This window comes from Ambystoma mexicanum, chromosome 8 (genome assembly GCF_040938575.1).
Source record: "Ambystoma mexicanum isolate Mex_15411 chromosome 8, UKY_AmexF1_1, whole genome shotgun sequence".
Lineage (NCBI taxonomy): Eukaryota > Metazoa > Chordata > Amphibia > Caudata > Ambystomatidae > Ambystoma > Ambystoma mexicanum.
In genome coordinates this window covers 15,846,095-15,868,105 of record NC_090929.1, presented here as the reverse complement: position 1 = coordinate 15,868,105, position 22,011 = coordinate 15,846,095, and the positions used below count along the sequence as shown (strand labels likewise).

The 22,011-nt window shown below is 50.5% G+C and overlaps 1 protein-coding gene across 1 annotated transcript in view; it reads left to right on the top strand.

Moving 5' to 3' along the window:
• SLC27A4 (solute carrier family 27 member 4) overlaps positions 1–22,011 on the top strand; it is a 297,326-nt gene that overhangs the window by 264,248 nt on the left and 11,067 nt on the right. Inside the window, exon 12 of the mRNA XM_069609143.1 lies at positions 1,267–1,413. Within this exon, the coding sequence (XP_069465244.1) occupies positions 1,267–1,413 (147 nt within the window). The remainder of the gene's footprint in view (positions 1–1,266; positions 1,414–22,011) is intronic.

Genomic DNA, 22,011 nt, shown 5'->3' with positions numbered 1-22,011 from the left:
CTGCCATATACGAGCTCAATGCACTGGCAAGCGTGGCTGGAAACATGTAGATTCCAAGGCTGGCAAGTTGACATGGGGGGACAGCAGGAGCAGGGTTGAGGTGGGCCAGCCCTCGTTGAAAGCAGGGTTTGGGGGGGTGAGACAGGAGATATGGGGAGCTGGCCATCACTGGAAGTGTGGCGGACGGGGGGAGCGACGGGGGGTTGAGGAGCGATATGGAGGGCCTGTGGCAAGTCAGCACACACTTGTTCATCACACATTTGCCACACCATTAGGACCCTGCTTACTGTGTGGCACAATGGAACCAAGGCACCACACATTGTAAAGATATGCACCCCCCCATATTTTACAAGAACCATCTCCATGATTGCATGTACTGTGCATCTTCTCATGTGTCCAGTGTGATCTGTTGGGCATGTACACATGATGTTTTCCATATTAGCAGGAGAAACCGTGTCCAGCAACAAACAAAATGAGGCCATGCCAAGCTAATAAATGTCACTAATAGGACGTTCCAAAACCTGTTCCCAGTTAGCCACCCCTCCTGCGTATTCCTATTCCCTGCCCCAGCCCAGATGAGGACCCCTGTGTCCCCATCGCAGAATAGCACTTCCACGCACTGCAGCCCAGATGAGAATTCCCTCAAGCCCTAGCTCAGATGAGGACTCCACTAGCCTTAACCCAGATGAGGACACCACTAGCCCTGGTCCAGTTAGGGACCCTGCTTTTAATACAGCCCATGTGAGGACCCCAGTACCCACATCTCAGAATAGGACTTTGACTCACCGTAGCCACGATGACTCCTCTGCAAGCCCTAGCCTAGATGAGTCCTCTGCAAGCCCTCGCCCAGATGAGTCCTCTGCAAGCCCTCGCCCAGATGAGTCCTCTGCAAGCCCTCGCCCAGATGAGTCCTCTGCAGGCCCTAGCCCAGATGAGGCCTCTGCAAGCCCTAGCCCAGATGAGTCGTCTGCAAGTCCTAGCCCAGATGAGTCCTCTGCAAGCCCTATCCCAGATGAGTCCTCTGCAAGCCCTAGCCCAGATGAGGCCTCTGCAAGCCCTAGCCCAGATGAGGCCTCTGCAAGCCCTAGCCCAGATGAGTCCTCTGCAAGCCATAGCCCAGATGAGTCCTCTGCAAGCCCTAGCCCAGATGAGGCCTCTGCAAGCCCTAGCCCAGATGAGGACTCCACTAGCCCTAGCCCAAATGATTACAGAGCTGAGGAGCCCTCTCGCCCCAGCACTGCTGACTTTCCTTTCCTCTTGTTTTAGGCACAGAGGGGAGAGCAGGTATGGCAGCCATCGCTGACCCCCATGGGAATTGTGACTTGGGGAAGTTTGCCCGTGAGCTGGGGAAGGCCCTCCCAGTCTATGCACATCCAGTGTTCCTGCGGCTGCTACCAGAAGTCAGTAAAACAGGTGAGTGCACAGAGTCTGCACGATATGGAGGGGTATAGCTGCATTCAAAAGACTGTTGAGGTGAACGTGGAGCTGTGTGAGTATGTGGCCAGATAGACCGAATTAATCAAGGGGTGTATTTATTAATTTACTTTTATTTATTGAACACGTGAATGGTGCTGATACAGTAGAAAGTATTTCCAGGTGCCACAAGACAAAGGGGGAGTGTGTGGATGGGGGGGGGGTACAGGAGAAAACAACAATAACGGTTCTACTAGGCCTTGTGACATTCTGATCGTGCAAATGCAGTATCAAGAAGTACAGGTAGGGCCCGGTCAGGGAAAGGGATGGGATAGGGGGATAGAGAAGGGGAGAAGTGCTGGAGAGAGGGGGGCTCAGGAGGCTGGGCAAGTGCTAGGCGTGCCCACGTGGCCTAGTGCCAGGGGCAGGGTAATAGTGCGGGGGGACCAGCCTCGGAAGGCTATCGGGGAAGGGAGCCCGAGGGGAAGTGGAGGTGAGAAGGGGTGAGAAGGGGAGACAGGACGAAGGATGATCTGACCCCAGAGAGACTCATAAGGGACACAGGCAACCAGTTGTAGCGGCAGGAGGAGACTAGCAGGGGAAGAGGAGAGAGAAGGAGGAGAAGAAAAGGAAGGTCTTGAGGAGCTTCTGAAACTTAAGGAGATCTGGCTCAAGACAGAGAGGGGCGGGAATGCCGTTCCAGAGGGAGGCTCCTGCTGAACAGAGAGAGCTACCCCCCACTCTCGCTTGGAGAAACGTCTGATCTGCCGAGAGTTGGAGCTAGAGGACGGAAGGACTCTAGCACGGGAGCATTTAGGGAGAAAGTGTTGAATGTAGCAAGCTCCCAGACCACAGAAAGCCTTGTGGATGATGCAGAGGGTCGTGAATTTGATCCTTGCAACCATCGGGAACCAGTGGAGAGAGTTTGGGGCTGGAGAGAATCAGTCTCTGGTCTTGTGGCCAAGAATAAGTCTTGCAGTCCTATTCTGAATTAGTTGAAGAGGGCGGAGTGAGGAGAGAGGCAGATTAAGGAAGAGGTTGTTGCAATAATCAAGTCTTGAGAAAACCAGAGCTCTAGAGACATTGAGTTTTTGGGGGAAGGTGAGGAAAGGGAGAATGCCTCTGAGGAGGTGAAGCTGAAAGTGGGACTTCTTGGCAAGGTCGGCGATATGAGGTGAGAAGGAGAGGTAGGATTTCAAGATGACACCCAAGTTTTTAGCCTCACACGAGGGTGACGGGACGGGGCCCAAGGAGGGCAGCCAGAGTGTAGGCGGGAAAGTGGGCACTGGGGTCCCAATGATCTTTGGCAGCACACCATGCCTGAATAGCAGTCAGAGAGTCAGGAATGAGAGTGGAAGAGGAGGAAGTGGAGGCAAGTGGGCAAGGTATATGTTGAAAAGCCACAGTGAGAACATAGAGCCCTGAGGGATGCCACAGGTCGAGTGTGAGGTAGAGGAGAGAAAAGGGCCCAGTTGGACTTGTGAGGGCCGATTTGAGAGGAAAGAGGTTAACTAGTCCAGTGCCCGGTCTGTGATGACCAGGGCATCACACAGCCTATTTCTGAGGATGGGGTGATTGACCGTGTCAAAGCTAGAGGACAGATCGAGGAGGTTAAGGGCGGAAGGAGCGTTGGAATTGAGGTTGGAGAGCAGGTCTTCACTGGTGTTCAGGAGAGCAGTGTCCGTGCCTCTGGCTGCTCTGAAGCCAGACTGGTGGTCGTGAAGCCAGCCAACAGATTCAGTGTGATGGATGAGCTGGCAGATGACCAACTTCTCTAGGAATTTGCCCAAGAAAGGGGTAGTGGAGGTAGTCATCTGGGTAGGAAGGGTCCGCAGATGGCTTTTTTTGGGGGGGTGCACAAGGGAGTGCTTGAGGGGGGTGAAGGGAAGGATCCAGTGGCAAAGAATGGTTACAGAACTCTGCAAGGAGCGAGTGAGAAAGGCAATGTTGTCCTTGATAGTTCTAGAGGAGCAGGGAAGCACCTGTTTGGAGGAGACTTTCATAGAGCAGTGTGTCTTGGTGACCTCATCCGGTGCTATGGGTGGGAAGGGGGAGAGTAGGGGGAAGGAAGGGAGAGGTAGGGGAGGGCCTAGATGGAGGTGGGGGGACGGAGGGGTGTAGAGGAGAGAAAGGACAGGATATCCTGGGACTTGGTTGTGAAGTGGGTGCCAAGGCCGTGCAGAGGGCCTGAGAAGGAAGAGGAGAAGTGGAGACTGCAGTTGGATTGACAAGTTCCTTGCAGATTTTGTAAAGTTCAGCCGTGTTGTTTAAGGCCCCAGAGATGCAGGATTGGATATGGGCCTGTTTCTTTGAGTGGATGGAGAGTCTGTTATTGCCTTTGGAGCAGGCGGCAGGCCAGTTTGTCAGAGGATGTGCTAGAAGACGGCCCCTTTGTTCTGCAACTTTGTTAGGAGTTGGAAGCCGGCTTCATATGGATCCTCGTGGCAGGGGCAAGGATGTCAAGGGGGTTGGAGATGGAGAGATGAAGGTTATCTAGAGCGGAGCCAGTGTGAGAGTGAATAGTAGAAGTAGGGGGTGAATGAGGCAGCAAAAGCAGCTACTGACACTCGCTTCATTGGTCGAATGACATAGAAGGAGACTGGCAGTGCGGGCAGAGGCTTAGCCGAGGGGGTGGGAGATAGGAGAGAGGAGAGACTGGTCAGACCAGGAGAGAGGAGAAGTGAGAAGTTTAGAGATGGTGATATCGGCTGAGATGAGCGCATCCAGAGTGTGCCCAGCTGAATTGGTTGGGCTAGAGGAAGGATGGTGAGATAGAGAGTTGCAGAGGTTGCAAAAGAGTAGAGTCGTGGCATCAGGAGAATTGAGATGGATATTGAAATCTCAGAGGAGGAGAAGCTTAGACCTAGTCTATTCTTTAAAACACAGGTGTTATTGGATACTTCCTCCCTCCCATTACAACATACAGCCTTGAGACTGAATAATCCACAAAGTTCAAGCTGTGTTTTCTTTCATCAGACCTAGTCCTTTGAGTCGTCCCCCTCTCTTCAAACCTTTTCTTTTGGGACCCAGTCTTCATCCGTTGCGGGACCCTCAGGGTTAACGAATATTCCCTGACCTTCTCCTTTGACAGACTCTGATTCAGAAGATTCTGAGGATTTTGAAACCTTATCCAACAAACAGAGAGATATTTTTTCTCAAATTCAGATACCACAGAAGGAACCCTTACACCACCAGAAGAAATGGTCGACTTAGCCAACGTCATTGCCCAATTAGCGGCCCATCAGATACAGGCAGAAAATAGGCTCCAAGAAAATTTAACACAACTAATTGAGTTACAAACTAGGCCATTACTACCACAGGGTGTACTTCAGCCATATCTTGAAGGGAAAGATTTACAAAGGTTTTTTCTAAATTCTGATTGTCTGGCCAACCAACTAGGATGTGAAGAAAACCTGTAAGTGTGCAAAAACGTGACTGGGCACAGGGAGGGGCTGGTACTACAAGACGAAACTGAGAACTAGAGGGAAGGGAGCGAGAGGGAGTGTAGAATGAGACCAGTGATGAGTTGTAGCCGGGGTAAGCCCATAGAGAGATTTAAAGACAAGGGATAGAAAGTTGAATTTGAGTTGTGCATAGAAGGGAAGCAAACCAAGAGTGAGAAGTCCCCAGGATATAGAGTCACGTAAGGTCAAACAGAGGAGTACACGAATAGCGGCATTGAAAATAGATTTTAAGGGAGCAAGTCGAGAGATTGGGAGACCGAAAAGTGTAGTGGAACCATAGAAGGGATGTGAAAAAAGTACTGAAGATATAAGTAACTTAGTTGCATCAAAAGTTAAGAAAAATGAAATAAATGGAGGAGTGATAGGGCAGGGAATGGTAGTTCTTCAGTTTTTGCAGTGTTAAGTGTGAGGTAGTAGGAAGACACCCATGATTTGATGGCCGATAAGCATGAAGACAGCGGAGTATGAATGTCAGATGAGAATGAGAGGAAATGCTCTGTGTCATCAGTATAGAAATGGTGGGATAGACCATGAGAAGAAATCACCTTACCAAGAGGAGAAGTATAGAGCGAAAAGAAAACATGTCCCAAAAATCAATCCTTGCGGGACACAATGAGCAAGAGGATGGGGGGGTCCGAAGTTGTCCCACCCCAAGAAACAGAGAATGTCCGTTGGGACAAGTAAGATTTGAACCAGGAAAGAACATAACCAGAAAAACCAAAGAATGAAAGGGAAGCTGGCAAGTGTGAATGATCAATGGTGTCAAAGGCGGCAGAAAGGTTGAATAGAATAAGCATAGAAGAGTGCTTAGAGTGACGTGTCATGAGAGTTTAAGACTGAGAGAAGAGCGGTTTCCATTGAGTGCATTGGACGGAAACCAGATTGAAAGTGAGGGAGAATTGAGTTATTAGACACAAATGAGGAAACTTGTAGGTAGAGGAGATGTTCAAGTAGTTTAGAGACAGGGAAGAAGAGAACTAGGGTCAGCAGAAGGTTTCTTTAGAATAGGAATGATGGAAGCGTGTTTGAAGGAGGAGGGGAAAGTTGAGGTTAAGAGACAAATATTAAAGAAGGGTGTGAGATAAGATTGGAGAAAGGGATAGACCTTAGAGAAGAGAACATATGAAATGGGATCAGTAGGTGCGGCAGTAGGATGAGCACGAGTCATCAGATGGTAGAGAAATGAGAAATAGAGGTAGTCGGAGGCAAACCAGGTGGGGAGGGTGATGGTGTGGGAGAGGAAGAGGAGTCAATAGCGAGGCAGAGAGAGGCCACCGGGGAGGAGAAAAAAGAGGCTATGTCGGAGGCAGATAGGGAAGAGTTAAGCGAGTGGTCCACAGTTAGAGGGGAGCGAAGATGAGAAAGGGTTTGAAAAAGGCATCGTGGGTGAGCTGACTGAGCAGGATGGATATCAGAAAAATACAATTGTTTAGAAGCAAGAAAACAATCCTTATATAAGATGTGATATGATGAGTATGAATTGAAGTCGCCCTCAAATTTGGGATGAAGCCATCGCCTTTCCAGTCTACGTAGAACACGTTGCATCGACTGGAGGTGGGTAGAAAGCCACGGTTGAGAGGGTTTACGAGATGGATGGAAAAGAGAAGCAGGATAAAGAGTGTTGAGAGATGAAGAAAGTGAAGAGAAGAGAACAGAAGCTGCGTTGTCGGCTGACAGGGCAGAGAAAGTAGAGTGGGATGAAAGGCAGAGATACATGTGGAGACAAATAATGGGGTATTGAAGCTGTGCAAGTTGCGCCGGAAGAATGAGTTATGTTATATATTATCTATAAAGTGCACGTTCACAGAGGCATCTTGGAAAAAAGGAAATACAGCAGGGTTTTTGAGGCTGAAAGACATAACAATTAGAACAGGCACATTTTCAGTGTGCGCCGGAAGACAAGATGGTTATTTGTGGCACAGAGAGTAAATGGAATAGAATTCCATAGTTTGGCAGCTGACACTGAAAAGGATCGGCCCCCAACCCACTGAAAAGCAGTAACGAGGGACCGATAGGAGGCAAGCATCCTTGGAACGGAGCACCCGGACCGGTAAGTAAGGCTGGAATTTTTCCTGCAGATATTCCGTTCCCATGCCGTAAAAGGCTCGAGGAACCATGGTCAGGGGTCTAAACTGCACTCGCTGAAATACAGGTAGCCCGTGAAGTGAACAGAGAGCCTGTGAAATATGTGAATCAGAAGGTGAGCCTGTGCAGATCCGGGCAGCAGGATCCTGAAGAAGCTGTAATCGGCGGAATAGATATAGAGGCTGTGCAAGAAGAGAGACTTGCAGTAGTCCAATCGACTAAGAACCAAGGACACCGTCGCCACAGGCCTAACCAGGGCCAGAAGGAAAGGTAGAAGTTTGTGCAGGACTTTGAGTTGAAATAACCCAGTCATACAGATGACATCTACCTGGGCACAGGTAGACAGCGAAGAAGAGAACTTAAAACCCAGATTCTTTACCTTGAGCACAGGTGTGTGGCGAGGACCAACCTCAGCAAGCCAGAAAGCTGAGGACCAGACAGGTGCAGAAGGAGACGGAACAGAGCTGGGGCCATGCAGGGGGTAGACCACGAGGACCTCTGTCTAGTCCCCGTTAAGCTTCAGCCAGTTGTCACCCATCCACCTACTCACCGCCGCCACGCAGCCCCTAAGCTGAGATGCAATGCCCGGCTGGGAAGTGTACAGCCGGACGATGATTTGCGTATCATCAGCGTAGGAAGGAGTGTAGCACCAGAAGCCGTGGGAGCGGATGAGCAAGACAAGAGGCTGGATATAGATGTTGAATAACCTTCAACCTTCATGCAACCTAGGGCAAGATATGAGAGGAAGGCGAGGCCCTGCTTGATTACCATAGGGCTTGTTAGGCAGAAACCTGTGCAGTTCCCTCTGGGACCACTGCAAAAGATTTAAGACTGCAGGTGTTTGGCAGTAAACCCACTTGGTAGCAGTCTGTACCGCACAGATTCACTTGGTAGCTGTGGCTGAGCAGTCAGACTTCCCTCAAGAAGAGTTAGGCAGTATACAGAGCATACAAAATAGGTACAGAAATACAGTAGCACAAGCAAACACTGACCAGAGCTTGGGTGTAAAAGTATATAATTATTTATTTAACACACACTTGTAAAACACACTAGCACTAAATTGGTAAGATCATTTCAAAACACAATCACTATTATCATATGAACATCCCTGATTACTTGTTGGACAAGTCATAGTTAACACCACTTATTTCCAGACAGAGGTGAGCGCTTAACGTTAGATGGCACTCCAACAAGTTAAATAAAAAGGGAGGGAAAAGCAGAATTATGGAAGCATACACACTAAACACTTTTTTAAAGAACCACAGCAAGTTAGGAAGGCACAGTCTACTGGTGAGCAAGGGAGTTTGGATGCCAGGCCCACTTTCCAGGGAGCCGGGCGGAAGATGCCCAAGATCAGACAGTTACACAGAGTCTTCACAGTTTGTGGAGGTAGTTCTAAAAAGGTGTAGTTCAGTTCAGAAAATTTAGCTAAGGTGTCCCAGGCTAACCCAGGGTCGAGAGACAAGGATTTAATACACCCCGTTCAATCGGTTGCAAGGGAAGCCAGGCGGAACACGGTACCTTAAATGGGGAGGATCCTCCAGCAGGGGCAGTTGTTCCTGGCAGCGGGTGCAAGTTGCAGCGTCGTCCAGGGGAAGAGAAGATCTCGTTGTGGATGTAAGATGAAGGTCGTTGCACTTCCAGGGAAGAAACCAGCCGCGGAGTTCTCCGGTACAAAGGTACTACCCTTTCGGTTCGCGGTAGTCGTGAAAACATGGTATCCCGGTTGCCGGGGGTGCTTGGCACAGGCAAGGCGGCCACGAGATGCTCCAGGAAGGCGAAAAGAGGGTAGACTGGTTATCCCCACCAGTCGAAGGAAGAAGACTCTCTGGGCTGGAGATCTCCTCTGTCGTTGGGAAAAGTGGTGAGACGGTTCAGCAGGGCTCCACCGGTGGTGTTGTCATTGCAGGCCGGCTCAGCTTCTCCCTCCTCGGATTCTTAGGTCCTGTGGCGACTTCTGAAGTTCCAGTCCCAAAAGCCCTGCTTTTATGCAGCAGACCCCCATTCATTCAGCCTAGCTGACAATCAAACATGCTAAGTGGTGAGCCGGCCGGCTCACCACTTGGGCCAATCACACAAGAGTGCGACTTGAGTTACTAAGGTAACTCAGTCCAGGGTGCCTAAACCCCCTCACACACCTCCTGTGGTACCCAGGCAGAGTACATTACAACTAAGAGAGACTGGAGGTACTTATTTACCGACCACTTATAAACATCCCTCCATTGCACTTTGGTTTAAACAATACATCATGTTTAAAGGGTCACTTGCTTCCCCACTATCCCTTCTTGGTTATTCCTTTCGTGTATGCTTTTTAATCATTATATTGTCATACATCACACCATATTGTATCAAAAATAGTAATTTATTTTTCTTTCTTAAAACACATCATATAAAAAACATTTTTAAACACTCTTCTTTTTTTCTTTTTGTACAATTATAGGATAGATCAATACAATTGATTGACACACAAGCATATATGTCAATAATTTACAATTTCACTATGCACATCAAATAGTTTGTAGCAATGCATTCTTTCACAATTTTTTCAAGAAAAAAATATCATCAGGATCTGTTGTTTGCACCCCTCTCTCATAGAGAAGTGCCTCCCAGTCCAACAAACTATTTTACTCAGTATTACTCACACCCATGCTTACTTTCATACTGCATTCAAACCATAACCGACATGTTTCATTCCTTACACACTTTCATACCACTAACAAGGAAATTCTTCAGGGGGAAAAAACGACTTTATGTCGCAATTCATTAAGATGTGCAGTTCTGTTTATCTTCTTTTAAAGTTCTTTATACAGATCCATTATTAATGAGGTTCCCTTTATCATTCGCTGAGGTCCAACCATCAGACGGATAACTAATGGAAGCAAGAAAAACGATATTCAAATTTTAATGTTCGAATACCTCTAGGTTTACGTTTCTATTACATATCACCTACAGTATTAAGGAGTAGAATATTTAACTAGCTCCATATGAACATCCATTGTGACACTACGTCTCTCCATATAAATACACACAAGCCACATGTCACAAGTTTTCCTGGCCCACTACATTTTAGTCTTTGGCTATATTTAGTCTCAAATTCATTTCACCCATTAGATGACTTATTAGCAATTTTACATTATCTAAAGTTCTTTCTTATATAATTACCTTAATCCTGTTGGCTGTTTCTTTATCTATCTTCTTAATTTGCCACCTTTTATGCAACACCAGGTTACTTTGCTATGTCAACCTGAATAGCTGGCTACCGGATACCATCTGGCACAATCCTCCGTACTCTTCCATTGTTTAAAGCAATATATGCGTAATTATTATCACCCAGACAGAGTGGCACCACTTTTGGAGGCTTCTGTGGAGAAGCCCGCCAAAAAGTGGAACAAAGGGTTCGACTTGGGTTGGAGTCACAGAAGAGAACACAAACGCCATTTTAGAATCGAGTTCTGGCAAAAAATACCAACCGGCAAATTAATATTAAATAAATAAACCGGCGGTATGTTCGAGGCTATAAGAATTAAATAATCAAAGTTGGTAGCCTCGAACAATGGGAAAATCCCATAGAGATATATTCGCAGTCGAATATAAAAAATAGTATCCACTGCCACCAGCCAAAACTCGATCAGGGGGGACGGAGACGTGTCCCCTCGAACAACAGACCCCGGGGCAATCAAATTGCCCCGACCAATATGTCCACAATATGATGGTTTGTACTGGTTTCTGTTCATAATTTGGGACTAGCAAAGCCAATGGTGACTTTACATGCCCTGGGAGACAGTACTCAGTCCCAGGGTATGGAGTCTATGTTGGGGGGTCGCTACGACAACCCTGGGTTACAGCACGGAGGGTGCTGTGTAACCCACATAAAAAACACATGAGACCCTATGGAGTAAAATACCCCATAACCCATAAAACACATGGAAAGTTAAAGGAACACCTCAAATCATGTCTAAGAGTGGGAGTAAAAAGAATCTCACTCTTAGCAGGAGAAAAAATAAACCTCAAAAATTCAGCAAAGCTGCTGGGGGACTCACTAGGTTAGGAAATTAGCCTTACAGAGAATTCTCCCTAACAGGGCTTGGCTCACTTCACTCTCCATTCCCACACAAAAATATGAATTGCTTTAGTTATTCTACTACACATGTGCATTCTTATTATTTGCATACGGTGTTCAGATTTCCCCCAGGTGCTGAAAAAGAAGCAAATGTATCTATTGTCACATTGTTGACCTGGATCGGCACTTAAACTCCAGACAAAAGGGTGTGTTTAATAAAACTTGTTTCTTAGGGACCGCGTACAAATTGGGCCCATGTAACAAACAGTTAGAATTGGAACTATTAAACTAATATTGCCATGATGTTTAATCTCCAGGATGTGGGTAGTGCTTCAGGGCAGTATAAGAACAGAAAGCGTCTCGCAGGGAAGTAAAGAGTGTGCCAACAAAATATTCTGCCAGTTCTTAGCAAGTCTGGGGCTGGGTCTCTCATGCAGATTAACACAATAACCAGTCAGCTGATAGTCTTCGGTTTAGGGGGTCACCACAACTTTCTTCTGTCGATTTCCCAGGATCTCCACTCCTTGGTTCCCAATCCTAGTTTGAAGGGGTTCCTGCAAGGTTCCGGGGCATCCTCCTCCTGGGTCTCTGTTCCAGACTGGATCATGTTGACTGACTGGGTAGACGGGGTATGTGTGGTGGGCCTTCCCGCAAGGATCACAGCCTCAGGATGATTCGGAGGATACCCTCGGGTTTGGAGAGGGTCCTCACTAGCTATCTCACTGCCTCCCTCTTGCCCAGTCTAGCTCGTTGTCTCTCCCCCTCTGGTCTTGCTCCTCCACCCCTCCTAGATGTACCCCTTTGTATCTTAGTTTCTACCACTGCCTCCCACTTAGTACTGATTTTATGCCTCTCTGTTGATGTAACGTCTCTCTCTTCCCCCTAACATCAATCCACCATCTCCCATCTTCCTCCACTTTTCCTCTAAATTTCCTTCTATTACCTCCCCTTCACCCCCTTGTCATTACACCAATCCTTCTCCTTACAGATGTTTCACACCCTTCCACCAACTCCTTGTCTCTTTCTTCTCTCATCTTTTCATTTCTTGTCCACATCTCCTGTTCTGATAACTCTTCCCAGCCCTCTGGGTCTCTCTTATCCCAGCCCTCTGGGTCTCTCTCATCCCAGCCCTCTGGGTCTCTCTCATCCCAGCCCTCTGGGTCTCTCTCATCCCAGCTCTCTAGGTCTCTCTCATCCCAGCCCTCTGGTTCTCTCTCGTTCCATCCCTCTGGGTCTCTCTCATCCAAGCACTCTGGGTCACTCTGGTCCCAGCACTCTGTGTCTCTCTGGTCCCAGCACTCTGTGTCTCTCTGGTCCCAGCACTCTGTGTCTCTCTGGTCCAATCACTCTGGGACTCTCTGGTCCCAGCACTCTGGGTCTCTCTAGTCCAAGCCCTCTTGGTCTCTCCGGTCCCAGCGCTCTGGATCTCTCTGGTCCCAGCATTCTGGGTCTCTCTGGTCCCAACCATCTGAGTTGCTCTCATCCTAGCCATTTGAGTCTCTCTCGTCCCAGCGCTCTGGTCTCTCTCACCCCACCAGTCTGGGTCACCCTTGTTCAAGCACTCTGGGTCACTCTCGCCCCAGCACTCTGTGTCTCTGGTCCCAGCGCTCTGGGTCTCTCTGGTCCCAGCGCTCTGGGTCTCTCTGGTCCCAGCGCTCTGGGTCACTCTGGTCCCAGCGCTCTGGGTGACTCTGGTCCCAGCGCTCTGGGTGACTCCGGTCCCAGCACTCTGGGTCACTCTGTTCCCAGCCCTCTGGATCTCTCTCGTCCCAAGTCAGGGTCAACCTCGTCCCTGGGTCTCTCCGGTGCCAGCCCTCTGGGTCTCTCCGGTGCCAGCCCTCTGGGTCTCTCCGGTCCCAGCGCTCTGGGTCTCTCCGGTCCCAGCGCTCTGGGTCTCTCCGGTCCCAGCGCTCTGGATCTCTCTGGTCCCAGCCCTCTGGGTCTCTCTGGTCCCAGCCCTCTGGGTCTCTCCGGTCCCAGCCCTCTGGGTCTCTCCGGTCCCAGTCCTCTGGGTCTCTCTGGTGCCAGCCCTCTGGGTCTCTCTGGTGCCAGCCCTCTGGGTCTCTCTGGTCCCAGCCCTGTGGGTCTCTCTCGTCCCATCGCTCTGGATCTCTCTCATCCCAGCCCTCTGAGGCTCTCTTCTCCCAGCCCTCTGGCTTTTTCTCCATCCAGTCTAATGGATCTGTCTGTTGCCAACCCTCTAAACACCCATACCCTTTTGATGCAAACATTGGCTTTGGTCCTGACTTCCAGCCTCCCTCAGGTGTAAGGGAACTGGGGTGGAGATTGATTGTCAGTCTCTACCCCTGGTGATGGCTTACTGTCCTGATGTGGGATTTAGGCTTGGCTTATCCCTCCACTTGGGCAGTCATCTCTTTGCCTGCCACATCCTGGCCCTTCCTACCAGCTTCATCTTTGGGATAATGGAACTCAGAGGAGCGTCTTCAGACAGCTGGTAATGCATGTGGATGGTGGGCCCATACCCGTGGACGGCTTTCAGTTTTGATGTATGACATGGGGCTGGCTTGACATGGTTGTTATCGCCTCTATCACACAAAGCCTTTCCTCTACCCTCCCAGGGGAGTGTCCTAGACCCCCCACCCTCCCCAGTAGGGGCTGTGGGAGGAATAGAGATAGATAAAAGCATATACCCATCACTGTGCATCAGTAAAGAGAATGGGCAACAACCCCTTGCAGTGGGTAGCCATTCTCAGTCATCAACACAGGAGTGGTTTGCTAATGTTACTTATATTTTATTAATGGTCCACTGTTCATAAAGAGATCAGCGCCATGTCATGACAGTATGACCCCTTCTCCTCTGGGGCTGTAGGACCTGGTTTCCTTGGACCCCTCCTTCCCAAGAAGGATCCCTCCTACGATGTTGATCTGCATAGTCCCTGTTGATCTACTTACTCTCCTTGAAATTTTGATACGCTACCTTATGACTTCTAGCTATATTGTGCAAATGGGCGTCCAGAGTGGGCATGTTGGTTAAAGGCAATGCAGTGATTGGAAGGGTTCTGGATGAACTCCGGTGGATGCAAAAAAGGACTCATCCCGGTGGCCGAGTGCACTGTGTTATTATAAGCAAACTTGGCTGTAGGTAGAAGGTCTACCCAGTTATCCTGATTAAGAGTGCCAAACAACGAAGATATTGTTCCAAAGTATAGTTAACCCTCTCTGTCTGGGCGTTAGTCTGGGGATGATAACCAGATGAAAAGGCTTGATCAATATCCAACTTCTTAGGGGGCGCTGTTGTGTGCCGAACAAGATGGCCGCCTGAAACGTGAGCTCCGTGGCAGGCAGATCGCTCAATCCTGATCTTGGGCATTTACGATCTACAACTTGTACCAGACTGCTACGATTCGCGAGCTGCTGGACCAGGGACCAACTGGTCCAAATCCCAAAGAAAATCGGTGCCGGTAACCCTGTAATCGGGAACTGCCGCGACCATCCCCCATCGCCCGCGAATCTGCGCGCCGAAATCCGGCACTCGAGGAGAGTCGGTCCAGGCCCTCGGTACTGTAACACCCCACCACCCCTGTAGAGGCCCGTGTGGCGGTGGAACACCTCTGAGTCGACGACCGGGAGCGAACCACGAGATTGCTTGGGCCGTACGGCACCTGCGCGAAGCACCGCAGATACTAGAACTGTAACCACTCGCGTGCTGGACCCGCGCCCAAGCTGGGCGGCTCCTACTCAGGCCCTCATCGACTCCTATATCGGCCTTCACCCTGCTGTCTCCCTCGCTGGGCCCCCACCTTCAATGAGATTTCAGCGCCCGGGGTAGAGCTGCGGCACACCAACGGACGCCAGGTGCTGCGCTCCCCCGCTGTCGTGGACTGGGTTTCCGGACCTTTGGCGCCCGTAAGGTACGTGGGGGTTGGGGATGCTGCTAACCCCTGGCCGTCCTGAAGTGGAGAGAGGGACAAATTGATGCGTTGCTCCGCGGGGGTCACCAACCATCCGCACCAGATAGAGGACGACCTGCTCCCGCCGAGCGACATGCTGTGACCCTCTCGCAGACCGCACTAGATTCTTGTCTGCACTTGGAGGGGCCCGGACCCCTGGCGGCCTGGCCGCGGCCTGCTAGGATCCCCCGTGGTCCACGTTATCCGCCCCCGCTACCCCGCGCCAGACACCTTGCGACACCCAAATATTTGCCCTGTCCCCGCTTCTCCTCCTTCCAGGGCGCCTGACTTCGGGCTCCCCGGCGCTGCTTGGGTTGTACCCTGCCAGCCTCTGCCATTGAGGCCTGGATCGCCTGGGGGCTGTACCTTGTTGATCCTGTCCGTGGAGGCGAGGGACACCATCGGCTCTCCCTCTTCTCTCCTGAGTCACATCACCGCCACAATGACTAAAGGGACTGGGAAAAAACAGAGCTCCATAAACATGTTCACGAAGACTCCGGTCGGCCCTGCTGAGGAGGTCTCCGAGCAGGCCCCTGCCACTACCTCATCCCTTGCTACCTCAGAATCTCAGAACATGATGGACTTTATCCGTGAGGGTTTTACCACGCTCCACTCGAAGTTATATGACATGAATGGCACTATCTCCTCTATCAAAGCCCACATTGAGAGGACTGACAGTCGAGTGTTGGAGGTCGAAACCAGGGTGAGCGCCGCCGAGGACGGTCTGGGGGCGCTGCGTTCGGAGGTCACGGCTCTATCCAACCGCATCCTTGAGGTGGAGAAGAAAAATGAGTACTTGGAATCTCGCTCGAGGCGTAACAACCTCCATATCATTGGGGTCCCTGAGAGTGGCATAGGAGAGCCGATGGAAGACTTTGTGGAACACACATTACTGTCGCTTCTGGATTCACCGAAGTTCTCTCCGCAGTTTGCTATAGAGCGGGCACACCGGGCCCTGACGCCTAAACCCAAGCCGGGTGCACCTCCGCGACCCATTATAGCTTGTGTCCTTAACTTCCGAGACCACGATGCCCTCCTAAGAGCCGCAATACTCAAAGGTGAACTTCTACTGGATGGAGCAAGGATACACCTATACCCTGACTTCTCGGTGGCTGTCCAGCGGGAGCGGAAGACTTTCTTGGCTGTGAAAAGAAGGCTTAGGGATCACAGAGTCAAATACTCCATGTTATACCCGGTTAAGCTACGAGTGCAGCACAACAATCAGGTGTCATTCTTCACGGTTCCGGAGGAGGCCTCCAGGTTTATCGACGATCATTTCCCAGGTTGACCTTCCTCCCCAGCTATTCCTCTACAACTACTCGGCGTGCCCGTTGGGGAGGCGCCGACACCGGCTTTCCCCCGACGCCAAGAATATACCACACTTGTACCTCTCAACAATTGTCAGTTGGATTACTCTGCAAGACTGTGCCAAGGTAAATTGTGCCAATTATAGTTGTCAAGTCACGTCCGAAGCATCATTGTAGGCACCATGTTCTCGCTGGATCTGCCACAGGCCCGGAGCGGCATCATCAGTCCGGCCAAAGGCCCCCAGGCGTTGATGCCACTGGTTTGGATTTGGGTAAGGGGTTTTGGGGTTGTCATTCCTCTTGTTGGGGGAGGGATGTGGGTAGGGCTGGGTTGTGATGGGTGTTTTATTATAAAAAAGTTTGGCATTGGCAGCGAGGTCGGACCGCAGGGTAATGCAGTGTTAATGGGGCTACAGGGCTGCTACATCGGCCCACTGGACATTATCATCCCGGCGATATGAGCGTCACCGCTCCTCTGACGGAGAACAATCTAACCTTCATGAGCTGGAATGTGAGGGGACTGGGCAATTTAAAAAAAAATGAGACAGATACAGCTGCAAGTGGAACGGCATGGATCCAAGATCCTTTCCTTACAAGAGACACATGCGCGTTCTGAACATTGTTTGAGATTTGCCAGAACCTGGGGCCCCCAGAGATACTTCACCAACTTTTCTACTCAAAGTCGTGGGGTTATGACTATTATTCATAAGAGTCTTAAATTTACACTCATTTCTTCACAAATAGACCCCCAGGGTAGATATATACTACTTCATGCTACACTCCAGAATAGGGAGGTGATCTTGCTGAACATCTATGGCCCAAACATAGATGACCCCGAGTTCTTCACACACCTCACATCCCCCCTAGATGGTTTCCCTTTGGTTCCTATCCTCTGGGGTAGGGACTTCAACACCATTTTTGATACAGACCTTGACAGATCTGGGTCCAGGCCCCGGCAACTTACCAGGGCAGCCTATGCTACACTGTCGTCCCTCCCCCGCCTTGCGGTTGTAGACGCATGGAGACTACTCTACCCTGATTCCCGTGTCTATTCCTTTTACTCTTCAGTCCATGATTCCTATTCCCGAATTGATAGGTGGATAATCTCTGATGTATTGATCAAAAATGTGGTACAATTAACGATCCTCCCTAGCACCCTATCTGACCACTCCCCGGTGACCATCACCATGGGCTGGGAACTGGACGGTGACCGTACCAGACGCTGGAGGATGAAACCTCATTCTCTCCTTGACCCTCTGTTCAGATCGGAGCTTGAGGTAGCCATTGAGGAGTATTTCAAAATAAACAAGGACTCGGTGTCCTCCCAGGCCACCCTATGGGAGGCCTTTAAGGCATATATTAGGGGCATAGCACTGTCCAAAGAGAGTGGCATACTTAGAACAATTCAAAGGGATATCGCTGTCAGCAAAACCAAACTGTCGACCCTGGAGGCCCAGTGCTCGCGGTCCTCAACCCCTGCGACCCTTGCAGCTATAGGAGTAGAGCTGGACGTTTTTCACTCCCTGGCGGAACGGGAACAAAAATTCCTAGATAGCCCCGGCCTGGCGAGGAGATACGGAGAGGGCGAGCGCCCTGGCCGCTTGCTTACTAGACTAGTCCGTCATGAGCTGTGTGCTCCACATATACCTGGGATTGTTCGTTCGGATGGCTCCTTAGCAACCACGTCACAGGCCATCAACTCGGAGTTCTTCGCTTTTTACGAAGCCCTATACTCCAATTCGGACGAGGCCACGGAGGCGGACTCCTATCTTACGGCTCTCCCCCTAACGGTCCTCTCTCCCGAGACCGCTGGTTCCCTTGATTCTCCACTCACCCCGGAAGAGTTTATGGAGGCCATAGACTCTCTCTCCTCGGGGAAGGCCCCCGGCTCTGATGGCATCCCGGTTGAATTCTATAAATGTTATAAGACTCTCTTACTCCCTCACTTAATAGCTCTCTGGGAGGAATCGGTAGAGGCAGGCACACTCCCCTCATCACTCTGCAAAGCCACAATTACGGTACTGCTTAAACCTGCCACCCAGTGCAGCTCACATCGCCCACTTTCCCTCATAAACTGTGACACAAACATTTTTGCTAAAATGTTAGCAACCAGGCTTGCTCCCTGTATGCCATCTACTATACACCCGGGCCAGGCGGGGTTCATTCCTGGCCGCTCTTGCACCGTCATTAAACGGCTCTTTCAGCCCCAATGTGCAGGCGGTCACCGCAACCCTCGACATGCAGAAGGTGTTCGATTCAGTTTCTTGGAGATACCTCTGGCGGGTGCTCGAACAATGCAAATTCGGGCTGCCTTTTCGCTCCTGGGTCAAGGTACTTTACTCAGGGCCTGTGACCAGTGTCCGCACGGAGGACAGATGCTCCCCATTCTTTAATATTGCCAGGGGAACGAGACAGGGCTGTCCGTTCTCTCCTCTGATCTTCGCTTTAGCGATAGAACCTTTCGCCGACATGCTTCGACAACTTCACTCGCACAGAGGGCTTCGCTCGGCGGGTCAAGCCGATATTGTATCCCTCTACGCTGATGATGCACTCCGTCTTGTGCGGTCCCCCTCCACTCATTTACCCCCGATATTGAAAGATGTTATCCACTTCGGGTACATCTCAGGCCTCAAGGTGAACTGCACAAAATCTATGCTCTTTCCGCTCACGGAATGCACCCTTCCCCCCCGACACTATGGGGTTCTTGTGGGCACAATCGAAGTTCACATATCTGGGGATTGAAATAACACGTCAGTTTGAGACGACCCTCGAGGAGAACTATCAAAACTACCTTGCGAAATCTGGCGACTAAGACTCTGGCATGGAGCAAATTGCCGATCTCCCTGGCGGGTAGAATAGGGTTATGAAAAAATGATAGTATTACCCCAACTACTATACAGGTTCATCAACGTCCCCCTGTGGCCGGGCGAGGGTTTCTTCCAAGCATTGATGCGCAGCATCAACTCTTTTCTGTGGCATTCGGGCGCGGTCAGGCTCAAGCTCGGGACCTTGTCCACCTCGATGGCTGACGGCGGCTTTGGGGCCCCCGATTTTCTTAAATACCTGTTGGTCTCTCAAATCCAATACACGTCCTACTGGTTTAACACAGCAGGCCCTCCTCCACATGTTAGACTTGAAAGGCTGGCGGTCAGCGACCGAGACATCCGCTCCCTGGTGATACAGCCCAATCCTTTTGCACGGGATAAACTGAATCCGGTGGCTTGCACCTCCCTGGCGCTAACAAAAACGTGGAAATTGCCAGATACCCCTCATCCATTTCATGGCAATCTCCCACTGTGGAACTTTCTCCCCGGGATCCCACGAGTACCGCCGTCGACTGCACGCAGATGGTCTGAGGTGGGATATGAGTTGCTCCGTGATGTATTCGAGCAGGGTAGCTTTGTTGAGTGGCCCGACCTGCCGCTGCCCTTGATGGGTGGCCCGAGTGCATGGCTTCAGTATTCAGCTCTACGTAAAACCCTTAAAAGAAACTACCCCATGTTTCCAGCAATGCCACCGGATGATCCCGCTATCGAAGAACTGACTTCCCCCACACCTACCAGAGGGAAAATATCTAGGCTATACACAATGATGCAATCCAGAACCACTCCGAAATTCACTGGGCTGGGGCGGGCGTGGGAGGAGGACCTCGGGGTGGAGGTGATGGACGAGCGCTGGACTCACATGTGCGCCCGTATACACCAGGTGTCTTTCAATTCCCGTTTTAAATTGATTCAACTAAAGGTATTGCATAGGTTTCATTATCCCCCGAGCAGGTTGCATCGTATGCTTGGGGATCACTCCCCAAGATGCCCCAGGTGTGGGCAGGATGGCGCCGACTATATGCACATGATCTGGGACTGCCCCTGTCTCTCCCAATTTTGGGAGACGGTGTTCACAACCGTATCTGCTATACTCGATCAATCTATCGACCCCTCCCCAATGAAGGGCCTATTCCATGACTTTCCAGAGCTACCCCGAAATTCCAAGAAACTGGCCGGCCTTTGCATGCTCCTTGCGGTATGAGCCATTCTGCTTTGCTGGCTTCGCCCCGCATCCCCCACGCATGCGCAATGGCTCAGGGCTCTCACATGGGCCTCAGAGACTGAGGAAGCGTGGACCTGTCTACAAACAGCCAACTCGAGGCCTAGGGATGTCTGGATCCAGTTTTGCTCCTATATCCCAGATTTAAATGCGACACCTGATACAACTTCCCCAACTACTACACCCACTCATGCGGGTGATCCATCCTGAGCCAAGGGCTCTCTTATACTGCGTTTGCACTGTATGCATCCTTGATGGAAAATGTTAATACTAGATGCACTGACTGTATGCCTGTACTGGTTTAACTGTTTCTACCTTGTGCTTACCTTGTGTATTGTTCGCCTGTGTTCTGCTGCCAAGCTGTTTAATAAAAAAAGGTTTAAAAAAAAAAATATCCAACTTCTTACATAAGAGACTCCAAAAAAGAGAGGTATATTTAGAGCCACTGTCTGTAGTAATAGTCTTTGGCAACCCGTGGAGTCTAAATTTCTGATGTTTGTTAATCTGCTTAGAATCACATGCTGTGCATAGTCCGACATCCAGTGGTCACTGCAGAGTATTGCATTTTGTTTTTCGTAGTCGAAAAGGGGACGTCGACAAGGCGTGTCTGTAACACTATCCCTATAGTGACATGCAGTGTACCTATAATCCCTCACGCGTCGAGGTCCCTCAGATTGTTTTTTTCCGCCCAGATATTGGTCGCCTTTACGCGGAGCTCCTCGAGAGAAATTGCAAAACATTAACTCGACCCTTTGGTTCGTTATTTAAGATTATACGTAACATTAGAACCCTCCTTCGACGTCGTAGCTGAGAAGCTGTTTCACCGCCGAATAAGAACTTCGCCGGCGGTGACTTTGACGGAGGAGATCCTTCGGTGCTGCCGAACACGTGGCCTGGCCTCGCCGGCCTAAAACAGTAGGGAGAGTGGGGTCGTGGGACATTTCTTGTTCTTTCTGAGAAAGCCTTTCTCTTTACCCTCCCTTTCCTTCGGGGTCGTTATCACGTTTGACTGTATCCTCAGCTATAGAGAGGACTCCTTTTAGATTTTGCCTGCGCTGCAAGGGCAAATTCACTTGGAAAGACAAGCACAAACAGTGTAACCGTTGTTTGCCCCTCGACCACAAAGTGGACGGCTGTGCGGCCTTTAAGCTTCTTAAGCCAAAGACTTTAAAGGACCGCAGGGTCAAGAGGTGGGCAGCCTACGCTATGTCTAGGTCTGATTCCTCACCCGCCGCCGCCGTCGAGTGTGACAAGGATAGTGATAACCCGACCTCCGCTTCGGAGGTTGTAGACCTCTCTAGGGAGCGTTCCCGCTCCTTGTCGTCTGTCCCCGGCCCCGACAAGCTAGGCTCACGCCCTGCTTATGGGGAACAACACCCCGGCGACACTGACGAACACAAAAAACACAAACATAAGCACACAACCCACGGCACGTCTTCGTCAAAGACGAAGACAGCCCTAGCGTCAACGGAGACGCCGGGCCTACCGGCGACCTCCACCGACCGTAAGGGTCGCAAGCCTTCCCCACCACCGCAGCCGCGACTAGCGACTGGGCTGTCTGCAGACAAGGGCGCTACCACCAAAACATAAGGCGACCCGCCTCGTAAGAGTGCTTTCGTCGCCGAAAAAGACTCGGCACCGCCCAGCATGATGCTAGACGAACCCTCGACAGAGAAACTAATCGTCGAGAGCTTGGTGCGTATAGTTTCCAAGGACAGCCAGAAACG